Source organism: Lepisma saccharinum, chromosome 25 (assembly GCF_977018435.1).
Source record: "Lepisma saccharinum chromosome 25, izLepSacc3.1, whole genome shotgun sequence".
In the NCBI taxonomy this organism is placed as follows: domain Eukaryota; kingdom Metazoa; phylum Arthropoda; class Insecta; order Zygentoma; family Lepismatidae; genus Lepisma; species Lepisma saccharinum.
In genome coordinates this window covers 33,472,194-33,486,656 of record NC_139253.1, presented here as the reverse complement: position 1 = coordinate 33,486,656, position 14,463 = coordinate 33,472,194, and the positions used below count along the sequence as shown (strand labels likewise).

At 40.3% G+C, this 14,463-nt stretch overlaps 1 protein-coding gene across 4 annotated transcripts in view; it reads left to right on the top strand.

Moving 5' to 3' along the window:
- Nucleotides 1-14,463, top strand: part of LOC145978504 (synaptogenesis protein syg-1) — a 794,118-nt gene that overhangs the window by 322,883 nt on the left and 456,772 nt on the right. For all 4 annotated transcript variants that reach the window (XM_083111126.1, XM_083111125.1, XM_083111124.1 and 1 more), the window contains exon 2: nucleotides 13,944-14,080. In XM_083111126.1, coding sequence (XP_082967252.1) covers nucleotides 13,944-14,080 — 137 coding nt within the window. The remainder of the gene's footprint in view (nucleotides 1-13,943; nucleotides 14,081-14,463) is intronic.

Below are 14,463 nucleotides of genomic sequence, written 5' to 3'. Positions count from 1 at the left end.
ATTAATTGCAAAGTGACTGGTTCTGATCCCATCATTCTTTAGAATGATACGATATCATCACCTTTCGCAAATGAGCCAAAAGTGGCACAAAAAGCAAATCAATCAATCAATCAATACGGGAAGCAATGAAGACGAAAGCAAAATGGGGATTTGGCAAATTACACTCTGCCTCAGGATTCTGCGGAGAAGGCGAACGAAAACAAGTCCTCGGCGCAAGTAGTGACTTGAGAAGACTCGATCAATGAACGCGCGAGAGGATAAGTGAGTGTATGGAGGGGAAAACGCAACTGCAACTACAACCCGTTTGCAACAGAGCGAACTTATAGGAAGTGTTATTCCATGAAGGTGCGGGCATTCATCGCTATTGGGCATGTTTGCTTGTGCAGTGTAAAAGGCATGCTAATAATTGTCTTACATTAAATCATGGTCATTGTTATGTGTTGCCTAGAGATTTCAATTCTCTTCATTTTATCTTACACGATTAGTTCTACTCCGATATTGTTTCTCTTTCAAATATTTTGTGAATTAAAGAGGTAAGTGAATTATTAATTTTGGCCAGTGACGCTAAATGCATTGTAACCTAAGACTAGAGTTAAAGAAAGGAAGAATGCTAGTTGTCTGTGACAATTTGTCTCTAGAAATTGTCAGAAAATGGAATACATGGAGTGTTTAAACTTCTGTATAACCCTACTTACCCCCAAAAATGGACAAAGTAAAATAGGTATGATTTTAAAAAGTTTAGAATTTACATTTTATAGATTTCAACAACAGTACAGCTGGGTTTTGTTAGTTTTAAGTTCACTTTGTGCAGAGTAATCGGGACTGGACCTACAGTTTAAAGGGGGTTCCGGATTACTATGTATCGAAACCGGGACCCCATGATTATATGACGACAACGTTACTAGGGAAGGTCCACGTCATGAATATTAGAGTATTACAAAAAAGTAATTAGTCGAAACAGATTAAATTTGGCTTAAAGAGCGAGGGATAGATTCTTCATGCTATGAGAAAACATGTGATAGCATAAATATTCAAACACTGTAATACCTCCTGCATGTACTTACGATAAGCACGAAGATTATTAAATTAGAATCTTCCATATGACAGATTTACTTTCCGGTGCTTTTCATGTGCAATTTCTCGACTCGTTCTATTTGGTCCGCATCTTTCTCCCTTGTGTCCTTTAAGTTCCCCTTCCTTCGCGCCTCTGTCTGTTTCGATTTTGTTGCCTTTCAATTCGACTGGCCGAGGTTTTCTATAACCTCCCGAGTTCCGATGCTCCACGGAGAGGAAATTTCAGCGCCTTTATCAGAGCTCGTCTTCCGTAAGTGATTTACGGGCATTATGTTGCCTTCAGCCATGGCCCAAAGGAAGCTGTCAGGGCCAATCTTCCAAGTGTGGGGTCTAATTCGTCGGACGGCCATGTGCTTGCTTTAGGATTTTCTTCCTAATCTTTGGAACTAATTTCTGCTATCGAGGTAGTAGAATTCGTTCTGGCGGATTCCGTTTATCCGTTTTATTTTGCATATTTCTTCACATTTTAACACTAATGTGACACATTGATTTCTCTAACGTAAATCAAGAACAATGCGCAGAGCGTATCGTCGCTTTATTTTGCGATGTTCCTTTCTGAATCAAGATTACTACGTCACTGTAACATGCCTGATCTCTTTGCACGATAGGGTCATGAGACTCTCCTTAAAGTTATGTCTGCAGTAAACCTTCTCGGAGTTTACTCATCGCACGCAAACCAGACACCTTTTTGGTAAAGTCCCATCCCTTGTGTTCTGACAATACCTTTGAGGCTTGTTAGCATAAATAATACAAGGCTAGGTAATGCCCCGAAAAATTGCTGAGCGTTAATGCTAGCAGAACTGTTCCTAACAAGCCTAACCTAAGATTGAAGGCATTCCGCACTTCCGTCAGAACACGAAGGTGTCTGGTATGCGTGCGATGAGTGAAACCCCTGCTCAGGACATGATGGCAAAAATGAAAAAGGAATCCTTTACCTTACACCCAAGGTTTATTGAGGCCTTAACGTTAATTAACACGCCCTCAGTATCACTATTAACATTCACGACACATTGCTAATGTAAATACAAAAATCCTATATTTATTGACTATTACGAAATATACTTACCTTCTCCTACATCGTATCTTATTCTGTGTCCTCATGTCTTCCAACACATGTTTTCTTAGATACTGTCTCCACGATAGACTTTTCATGACAATTTGTCACGTTTTTCCATTCTTCAATATTTTCCTGTCTTCGTACAATTCTTCATCATTCATCTTTTGTGTATTCTTCACTCTTCTTTTTCTTTCTTTGTTCATTTCTTACTTTTCTTTACTCTTTTATTTGTGCAATTCTTTCATTCTTAGTTATTATCCCCATCGCCTTGTAATCAAGGGGTCCCGGGTTCGATACCTGGTGGAGGTACATTGCACAGTTGTTCGGATCCCACTTTAAACAGTAGGTCCAGTCTCGATTAGCCTATGTGTGCATAAAGTGGACTTAAAACACCAACTCAATTAGAATTCAATTAAAACTTAGTTATGTTTACACCTGTCCTATGCTTCCATTCTTGACTATTTTTCATCTGTCTTCAATTTTTCCATTCTTCATTATATGTATCTCTTTTTTTCGATTTCCCCTTCATCACTATTGTTCTCTGTATCTGTGCAATTCTTCAGTTCCTTACTGATTTTACCCCTCCCCAAACTACATGACCCACCCCCTTTTTCTCCTGTACTTGATATTAATGTCTAGTTTGATTTATATATTCTTTATCGACACATTTATTAAATTCCTTATTTTCTATCGTCCCTGTGTGGAGGATATTTTCTGTGTTAAAGATACCGAGGGAACTTATTTATGTATCAAAGGCTCTGACAATTGAGAATATTCAAACCGTAGAATAACAAGAGTTCCACAGGGGGACGAAGGCTATCTTCGACAACAATCTACATTATTGAATCGCGTGATGAATTTTTGTCAGCCCCTGAAGAATTGCTCGCCAGCTCTTTTGAACTCTCAACCGCCAGCCTTTCAACGTGGAAAATATATTAGGTACACAAATGTTTCCTCTAAAAGGATATGAGGGACGATGGGAAGAATAGCAGACACATATTTTACACAAAGTGGAGCTATCTTCAGACCGTCACGTGGTTGATGTATGTTGAGGGGGGGCATGCATGCTCTCCCCCGCCCCCTCCTGTGAGGAGATGAATGGAACTCCTGGTGAGAACGACAAAGAATCTTCTCCTCAGCTCTGAGCGTTGTCTTTGTCTATTTTTAATATAATAAAAAAAAGTGCTTGGGGAGGAAGATAATGCAAGATGCATGTGTCGCGCAAGTATCACGTGCGCGGGATTTCAGCAGAGAATTTGTGTTCGTTGTATATATTCCTCAATGTCCTGATTGCGGTGTATACAGGCTATCCCCGCAAAAATCGACAAACTGTGTATCCAGAAACAAAATTGAATCAGCGGAAACACATTGATACGCACCAACTTATTGTATCTTTTTAAGTGTTTGATATGTTTAAAATGTTAATTGTCTATTATGACGTAACTTGTTTTGTTCAATTGGGTAGTCTTTTATGGTTATGGACTAACCTTAAAAGATTTGATTGTGGGTTGTGAGGTAAAAGATGATATTATGAATGTTGCTGGAATAATGGAAGTGATTTTGGAAATGTGAATGTGGTAATTTGTGTAGTGAAGAACAATTATGAACTTAATACAATTTTGTTTCTAATAAGGAGTTTAATAGCGAGTGCAAGTTGGTAAGGTTTACGTAAGCATATCCTTATCTGATTTCCCACAACCTGAGGGCTTCATAGTAGGCTGATAAGTCTCAGGCTCGCCGTTGAGGAATAAACGTACGTTGTTCCATTGAGAATAATCCGGGGAACGTAGCAACATGAATGACGGTGTTAACTAAAGCTATTCGATCTTACACTGTCAATAAGTTAATATGTACAGGGTGTTCCCGTAAAACGTCGATAAACTTTCCCAGCGTGTAGAGGACATCAAGACAAACAACTTTTCTTAGTTACGTTTTGCTCAGTACAGCCTCGGTTTGACCCTATGAGGCCTCGAAAACTGATATTCTCAATGCATGCAGCTAAGTAGTGGAAATTCAGAACTGCCAATAGTACTTATTTACTCTGTCGGAAAGCATTTTGAGAGCAGTATGGATAGAGTATCATGTCTGCAGACCAGGATCTTACCGCTTAAATCATGCATGCCTGACCACTCGTGCATATGTTGCGTATTATATGTTTTTATATTAAAGAAGGCCTTCGTAAGTTTGTCCAGAAGTATGCACCGTTTGTCCTGCAATTCTCTGAAACAAGCGAACGAAAACAAGCTCGACCTAATGAACGCGTGAGAGAGGAAGTGACTGCATGGAGGGGAAAACGCGGCTGCAGCTAACAACCGTTTGCAGCAGCGTGCACTGCTATCCTCCCCATTCTCTACTGTCATGCACGGTGTTGCTCCGCAGACTCCTGGGACAGAGTATAAAGGGTACACTTTGGTTTTATTGGTTACAGTTTGTCAGTAGCGTTCTAAAAGGTTTATTCTTTTACTGCAGAATATATAATTGTCAGTGGCAATCTTGATTCTACAACACGGTCACATATATACAGAGATGACAATAACTTTTTTCGGGGGTCGGAGCTTCGAAACGAGACCTCGATGAGCAAAACCTTACTGAGAAAATTTGTTCGTCTTAAGGTCCTCTACACGCTGTAAAACATTTGTCGGCATTTTACGGGGACACTCTTTATATTTTTGCTTAAAGACACAGTGTATACTCTGTCTCGGCTATCTGTGGAGTAAGACCGCGCATAACGGCAGAGAAGGGGAGGAAATCGAGTGGACAGAGCGAAGTAATACACGCTGCTGTGAAAGCTGATAGCTGCAGTCTATTTCCCCCTCCACGCAATCCCGTTCTCTCTCACTTGTTCATTGGTGGAGCCGTCTCGCGTCACTACTTGCGTAGAGACTTTTGTTCGTTCGCTTGGTCCAGAGATAGCCGGGACAAAGGATAGATCGAATAGCTATGGTTACCACCATTATGCAAGCGTCTACGCTGATGTAATTTCGATTCTCGGTGCACAATTCCGCTAACAATGTGAGCCAGACGGACGGACGGACTCGTGAATGAAGCTAATTGGCCGTTCAGTACGTGAACTTGAAAAGAGCTAATCAACACATTCAGATCGAGGCGTACCGCACCGTTAAGCTCTCCATAGAAATTAGACTGAACAGTAACATTGTTCACAATCGCACGTGTCCAATGCGTCGCTACTGAAATTCAAAGAGGGTGTGTCCCGGCGTGTGGACAAATAAAGTCGCCCTGTTGTTGCGTGAAGAATGCAGAATAACTGTGGGAACGTTTTTCTTTTTTCTTAGGAATTACCACACCACCTTTGTTCTGTTCGTAGGGATGCTGTAGAGAAATATATCCAAACGAAGAGAAATACGATTGTGCGATCAACAAAGCCTTACTATCAAATTAGAGCTTTTGATTCCGTCAGTTTAAATATCATCCAATGAAAAGTGGAAATTCACTTACAATGTCCAATTCTCTTTCAATGCCTCTCTCTCTCTATATATATATTTTTCCCTATTTGTGGAAAATATAAATTTGAAACGCATTGAAATATTCCGTGCGATAGCTTACACCTAACATATGTTTCTGTCCATGGACGTTTCTATTACTTCAGATTTTTTTTATTATAAACTATACCCAACTCTTTTCTCTAATCTTCACAAATTTATTTCATGCAACAGATTCAAACAAGTCAACCTTACAATATTATTATTATTAATAATAATAATAATAAAAATTAAAATTATTATTATTATTATAGTCTTTATGAAGTAGGTGTGGTGTGTTTCTCTCTTTTTGGCCATCTTTACAACCAAACGTTGTAAAAATGAAGTGCACATGTGATAGAGAAATGTAACCGATTGAAAATTAAAAATACGAAAAGAAAAAAAATGTTTGGAGTAATCTGAAAATAGGTTCCGTTGTTTAAATAGGCGAAAAACAAATTTTTCGTAATAATAATAACAAATTTTGTTCTGAGATACCAAAAAAAATGTTAAAAGTTACGAAAGTTTGTAAAGCTCATATCATTTTCTTTTCTTTATAATTACGAAAATGTTTAACCAAACGTAAAATCAGTTTTCTTCTGTTCAGACAAGAATAAAAGTTACACACAATGAAAATGACAGTACCCTTATTTCTTTAACAACAGGAAGAAGATTCGATGTGATCGACTTTTTTATTTGTAATGTACTCGATGGGTTAATTTGTTTTATTTCACTTCGCTTTTCTGCCACTTTTAGCTAATCGCGGAGATGAGGATGAACGGTGTTAAGATGAAATGAAAATCGCAAACACACATGGATCCAGACGTCAGAGCCTCGTTAGTCTGCAAAAAGCAGTCCGAGGTGTACTAACTGGAAGAGAAGTTGACGTTTTGGTATATTTACAAAGGGTCACCCCTCAATATGAGTAAATATGTATGGAGTTACATATTTTTAAGTACTCTAAATATTTCAAGAACGAATTAACCTCCCCTTAGCACCTTTTTACTTTTACACCATACACAGGTCTTGTCTTTATACGTGGTGCCCGAAAGCGTGTTCGTTCTAGACAGGTTTTCCTGTAGTCTGCATGAAAACATACGGTCCCGGTACATTGGTGGACCTTATCAACTCCATCCGCGATGAGCTTTGAGGAAAACCATAGAAAACTTGCATCCTAAGGTACGCCAGCAACGAAACATAAAACTTGCATGAGAAGAGCGCTTTGTTTTTCCCTGCTGTACACATGGGGTAATATTCTCCACGGCGCGTATCCTAGAGGAGACCCCAAAGGGCCGCCATGTTCTTTTCCCTTCCCGCGAAGAAATAAGGAGGCGAGGAAGGTACGCCATCTCTTCCAGGGGAAAGAACTTCAAGATTTTACAACCAGATTATCCCCTTCTCCTCTTTTTCTTGGGCAAACTCACATAACGTAAAAGTAAGGGCCCGATCCCCCCTTCCCCCCATTCAACCTTATGGCTATGATCCGCACTGTCACTTTTACACGGCGAATAAAAATGATGAAAATGTTTGAGGCAAAGAGATAAAGCGCCATAAAGGGGAGATACGCTCAAGGTACGAATAACAGTTAGCTTCTACTAACATGGGTTTGAATGTAAAGTTATGAGCTATGAACGTTCCCGCCCCTTCCAAGGGACAACACTTCGATATCGTTCAGGGCCACCTAAGGAGCGAGGACATCTTGTAAGGTGTTTTATGGTCGGGCAAGGCGGGCTACTTTATGCCTGTCCAGTTTACCAGACAGCCGCCACTTAATATATTTTTAATATTTTTTTTCGAATTTGGAGAGATTTGCCAAAGGATGGCGCCTTCAGCAAACTAAATGTTCTGAAACAATATTCGATGTTTCAGAAAAGTCTAGTCATCCTTAAATCTGTGTTTGTTGAAACTTATTTTCATACCTCGAGTGGAATCTTCGGATGTTACTTAACACTTTAACTACCACATGTATCATATTGATACACAAAGAGTCTCCTGTCGTAGGCCGTGTGTATCACATTGATACACACACCTTGCAGGAAGCGTGTATAGCTCTTATACACAGCTCTGAGAACAAATATGTATGAAACTAGTTTGTTACTTCACGCTGTGTATAATTGTTACACACACGGCCTAGGGAAGAATAAATTTAGAAAAGTGTATTAAGCAGGCCACGTGTGTATAATAATTACACACACCATCAAAATAGCTCGGGCTACCCACAAGAAAATTCATAATGCGGCTTGGCAGTTAGTGTTTAACACGCATGTAACAGGCAATCTGAATTGTTACTGAACACTTCAAAGCTTTAAAATTTATGTGAATTCTTCAGGTAGAAATCTAAATAAAAAAGAAAGTATATTCGACCATAAGGATACACACAATAGGAAATATTAATAGAACCATATTGACTACAGACAGTTATTTTTAAATTCCCAAGCTATTTTGTACATAAAACTAAAGTGCATTGCTTATAGCTCACTTCAAAATGGCAGTAGCTGTGGATAGTGTTGCTTATGTAGACATTGCAAATAAATGACCCCATCTATGAATTACTTTTGACATTTTTTATCTTAGCCGTCTCGCTGACATAAGACGTAAATTGGTGATGTTAGTATATGTTCTAAAGGCCTTATACTGTACCATAAGACATGGATCGATTTCGGAGAGGATAATACAAATATACATGTACGACATCAAAAATGTTTGCGAAACTCTGGTCTCATTACATTTTTATGCTTCTGGAATGAAAGTAAAGGCCTGATTCGGATTACATGTTAGAAAAAAAACAACTTTTAAAGTTTAGAAAGTAGGTAGGGCGAAGAAGATTAATTTTGTGATCGCAATATATGCTGTAAATTTAGATGTTTGGAGGCGCATTTTTTTGTTTCGGTTGCCTGTGAGGAATGGCTGGAATTGCATTTTAGTGAAATCGTTTAAGACATTTCAAAATGGCGGATCAAAAATCAATATATTCTGTGTGGCGCTTGCTTAATCCAAAGCTAATGGACATGTATTACATTGAAATTGTTGTAATACATTTATATTTGAGTAAAATAAACATGTTTCTAAATGACACACACTTACAACCGATTTTTGTGTCTTACGTATATTTATTATTTAGCGTCGCTTCTCTGCATTTTTTGGTTAATCGCAACGATGAGAATTATTTATTTGCATGAAACTGATGAGGGGAAACTCGCAAAGAACACCCATGCCAAAGGAGAGAGTCAAACTCGGATCTGCTAGATCGAAAATGAACTATACTCTATCCTGGGAATTTCTGGAGCAAGACCGTGCATAACAGTAGAAATGGAGTGGGCGGATCAAAGCAATACACACTGCTGTATAGGCTGGTAACTGCAGCCTATGTTTCCCCTCTACTGAATCGCGGTTGCTCATTTAGTCACTACTTGCTCAGAGACTTGCATTCGTTCGTTTGCTCCAGAGATTACCGGGACAGAGTATACTTAAACGCGCCGGCTATAAGATGAACTGTAGACACGTACGTTATATGTTCTGAAGTTCTAGAGTGTACATCCACGATAAACCCAAGCTAGATGAGATTTGCGTTGAGCGGCGCGAAGAAATTAACCGTTAAACCGATGCGAGACCTAGAAACCCCCTAGAAGTAGCACGAGTCACTTGTCAAGAGCTACCCTTTGCGTGAAACGGAATATTTTTCATTCCAGCCTCGATCCCTCGTACTCCCCACCTTACCCCCCGCAATTAATCTGCAAGCGCAGTCTAATTACACGCCCCATGCTCAATCAGACCCGTCCGGCAGGCTTATCACAGAACATGATTACTCGAACCCTTAAAGCGACCCTTTTCGCCTCGCATCTGGGCAGTCAAGGGCTTCAGCGAAGGGCCTAGTACCGACAGCAAGGGCATTGATCGAGCCAGCTGTGAAATCCTTCATGAATTTTGTAGTGCGTAATCGAACTGGTCCGGAAAAGACAAATAAACGGAAGTGTTAAGAAGCAAAAACTTGAATTGAGGCACGTGAACTTCTGTTAGTGCCTTAAAGCTTCGTTACATAATATATTTTGAAATCTCTGCTTCCTTCCATAGGCGTTTAAAGATTCATTGGGAATTTTCACGTTTCCCAGATATGTTCGATTTTTGCACTGTACCCATAGGCCCTATAGAGCACCGCAAAATTTCTTCGGTAATGATGATATCATCAAAGGAAGATTGACAATACAGTCACGGACGCTTCTGGGTTGTGAAAATTGTATTGGAAGTCAATGGAAAGTCAACCTACACTCCTTTTCCGGAATGTCTGGAGTAAGGGAACGCGAACGCGTTCTGGGCGCATGTTGCGGGTGTGTGCCTCGTCCAATGAACGCGCGGAGGGGAGGGATCGTGCGGAAGGGGGCGACTCAACTGGTCATTCGCGGTCCAGTAGTTCTGTAGTAAACATGACAGCTCGCAAGCCTACTAGGGGAATTCTGCATTCCGCACACTTCCCCACTTAGTCTGGCCCTGTCCACAAGCTTTCACCTCTGCGCGTCACTACTCCAGACATTCCGGAAAAGTTGTATAGAAATGTCCGTGACTGTAGGGGAGAAGGTGGTAATATGGAACACTCTTTTGTTATCCACTGTCATTACAAGTTGCTGACTCTGAGGGCTTGGAAAATGGGGTGGTAATATGTAATACTGCTAAGGTTCAAAATAAAAGTCGATCGACTGATTGATTAGCCAATAAAGTGTACTCTAGGATAATTACATAGCGCTACAAGTTTTTTTTCTTCTTAGGACCAAGTTGTGTTCGTGGCATCGTGTACCTGAAACAATGGAAACCGGGGTTATATGGAACAGGTATTTCTTACAAATTCAAAGTGATCCATATTACCATCAGCAGACATTTTCCAGCACCGTCAAAAAACTTTACCTACATCTACCGCTTCCCATTGAATACTACTTAGTACGGAAGTCTCATCTGAGTACTTTCGAGAACACGTTACTTTGTGTTGCTAATAAAACTAATAATGCATCAAAAACATGCACAATTCTTACCTTACAACAATTGCTTCATGGTCGAAAACCAGCCCCTATTGCCTATGACGACGTCACTAACTCAACTGCGTCCAACGCGCTCTAGTGAGTAATGGTGAGTATTTTGCAAGTGTTGCTAACTGCCAACATTAGGTCGTACCAGTGAGTAGAAAATTATAGCGAATTTCATATTACACCCATGTTTCATATTCCCACCTTCTTCCCTACATGGTGATTAAGTGATGTGCTCCAATTTTTGGTGGGAATAAATACATACAAACAGTTTATTGATTTGGTTTATTTTACTTCACTTTTCTGTCGCTTTTAGCTAATCGCGAAGATGAGGATGAATGATGATGTGAAATTGATGAACGGCGGTGGTACAAGTTGCCATTGAAAATTTTATTTTCGAATCCACTTATTGCCGTGCACTTAGGCAACACGCATAACGCCTTGCAGGGAAGCAAGTATTTCCTGAACTAGGTACCCTATTTTTATTGCCGGTGATTGTACAGTAACTTTTTGACTGTCCCTCGTATATTGCAATTACCTACTCTCATTGTGTATGTAATATTCCCTATCTTCGTCCCTTTCCTTATGTCTTGCTAGCCTTAAATTCGTAAAACCGTTGCAAATCAGTGCACAGGCACGAAATAATCACCCGCGCTGTAGAATTACGTTGTAACTTGTTTATTGCTACCGATGCTTCCCAATTAAGATGGAGAAATCTGGTTTCATCGTTTAATTGCTTCATCTTTCTTTCTCGAATTGGTTGTAATTTTGCTTGTTTTTCGAAGAGAGAAAACCGCTTCAATTTGCTTGCGAAGTGATTCGGTTCATCAGTGACGAAATCATAACTTAACGTTTTATGCCTAATCCAGATGACGCACATTAATTGTGTAGATCTTAATGGAGAATCCATTCTCATCATTCATATTTTTATGAAAGGACGTGTACCCTTTTATTAGTGGATCATATTTCATATAATTTATGGCTATTGGAACATTAATCGTTCTGTGGTGTTATTATGCTATCAGTATCTAAAATCAAATTACTCTTAAGGATTGGATTTGGTCGATAGTATTGAATGATTGATTTGGTGTTTTAAGTCCACTTTATGCACAGTAAGGCTAATTGGGACTCGACCTACAGTTTAAAGTGGGATCCGAACCACTTGTGCCTCCACCAGGTATCGAACCCGGGACCCCTTGATCATAAGGCGACGACACTGCTACTGGGCCATCGGGGAGGCCCGAGATTGAATGCATGTTCAGTACGAGAGATGCGAATTTGCTGACGCAGTCACGTGTTTCTCCACTGTTTTCCATTTATACGGGTCCATCGCCTTCGTGTATGGCGATTTGTAATATTTCTAGTACTCGAAGTCCAATATCTTTACTTATAAGTACGCCACTACCTGTCGCAGATACAAAGAACAAAGCACCCTGACCTCCACCATAACATTCCATCTGCAAGCCTGGCGAAAGTATACGCTCTGTCCCAGTGCTGTGCCCAGGAATTTCGAAGGGGGGAGGGTATACATTTTATAGCAGTCAGCCATCATTTTGCCATCATTCCCTGGCTCTAAAGTTCTCTTTCTAAGAATACTTGGAGAAATGCGGGTTATAACCCTCATCAACCCACCCTTGGGAACGCCACTGCTCTGTCCCGATAATCTCTGCGCAATAGTGACTCGAGAGGGCTCGACCAATGAACGCGTGAGTGGGTGCAGCTACCAGTCGTTTTCAGCAGCGCGCACTGCTTTGCTCCGCCCACTCTTTCTTTCCATCTCTACCGTCCAAAGATTCCTGTGACAACGTAGTGGCTGCTGACGGTGAAGATAATGATGTAATGAGGTTTTCATAATTAAGAACAGATGGAAGCATCATAGGATACAAGAGAGAGTTTTACTATTATACTCCATTCTTCAAAGTGTGTAACCGTTATAAAGGTTAACTCATTTAATAACAAGAATGTTTGGTTTGATTTAGTTTATTTTACTTCGCGTTTTGTGCCCCTTGGCTAATTTGCGAAGATGGGGATGAGTGATGAAATGATGAAATTGATGAATGGACATTCACAAACAACCAAGCCCGACCGGGATTCGAACCCGGGACCTACAAGAATGTTCGTACTGTGACAAGCTATCCTGTCAGGAAAATACCATGTTTCCCTTGAATCCACTGAAAATAGTTAAGAACTGCAGGTAAATTCAATCCCCAGAAAAAGGAGCAAGTTTTATCCCCGCGAAGAGCTGAGCAGTCACGACTCTGAAAATGTCGTACCTATACTCTATACCGGTAATCTCCGGAGCAAACGAACGAAAACAAATCTGCGGAAGTAGTGACTGGAGAGGGCTCGACCAATGAACGCGCGGGAGAGGAAGTGAGTGCATGAAATGAAAAATATGGCTGCAGCTAACACCCGTTAGGCCCGCCCACTCGCTTTCTCCCCTTCTCTACCTTTATGCGCGGCTTTGCTCCTCAGATTCCCGGGACAGAGTATATGCATCTCTATTGTACTCCTAAATCTCTTGGGAAACTAGATTTGATTGATTGATTTGCTTTATTTTACTTCACTTCTTTTGGCTAATTTGCGAAGATGGGAATGAGTGATGATATGATGAAATTGATGAATGGACACTCACATCCATGCCCAGGCCAGGATTCGAACCCGGAACCCCTGGGGTCGTAGCGGGATGTGCTAACCACTTCGCCACGGGGGCCTGCTAGGCAAACTGGAGTATAAAAATACATATATGCAGACACTTGAGCGTACAGTTTGCAACGCTGGAGACGGCAAAAAGCTTCTTGGACCCAAGGCATTTCATTCTCTGCTGATTGAGGGAAGGGGAGGTAGGATCGCTTCCTCTTATTGGTTGATTCAAGACCCTTTAATTCTGTTTTGGAGAGTCGATGTACCGGAGAGGTGGTTGGAAGAACATTTTGTCCACTTACCACCAGATGGTCCTGTGAGTGTTTTACATTGTAAAGATATTAGCTTCTCTTAGGGTTAAAGGTAGATGTTTATTTGTTAGAAGATCAGTAAATCAAAATGGAAAGTGACAGAAATCATATTTTCTAGCAAAAATTGCTTGAAGAAGCACTACTGACCTGAAGACTCAAATGCACACGCATAATAAAAACCGATGATTGTAAATAATAAATGCAACCGTTAAGTTAATCAATGAGATTAGTAGTTTTCAATTGCAGATCGAAGTTTAATATTGTGTGACTTGTGTTTGGATATAGCTAGTATATAATATCAATTCATAAATGTATTGCCTATATCCATGAAATAAGAGTTCATTGTTTTCTCTTTGTGTCATTACAGGTCCAGTGCTGCTGTTGGCCCTCCAAAGGTTCGATAAACAACCAGAGTATACAGAAGTGAATCCGGGTGATGATGCTCTTCTGATGTGTAAAGTGTATGACATGAAGGGACAGTGCTCCTGGCAGAAGGATGGGAAGGTATGTACAAATTTGCCTTTAATCATGTTTAGTTTGCTTAGCTCTGTAGGCTTTAATGGCACTTGTAGCGGTACACAGACCTTCTGGTACCATTTGGGGACTGGAATTTTTTTACGAGAAGTCTCCTGCACTATCAATAGTCCAGTTTTGGAACTGAATTTGTTGTTTGTCTCTTAAAATCGTTCTCCAATCATGTAAGAACGAGGCATGTTTAAAGGACACTCTTCTCTGATTGGCTCCGCGTACGGGCCAATCATATCACCTGTAAGGGCCGGATCCTCAACGGAAATTAATCGGTCACGTCTGTAGTACCTTTTGCATGAAATACTGTGCAGTAAAATTGTTCAGTGTTAGGTGAAATACCGGAAAACTACTATAGCTCT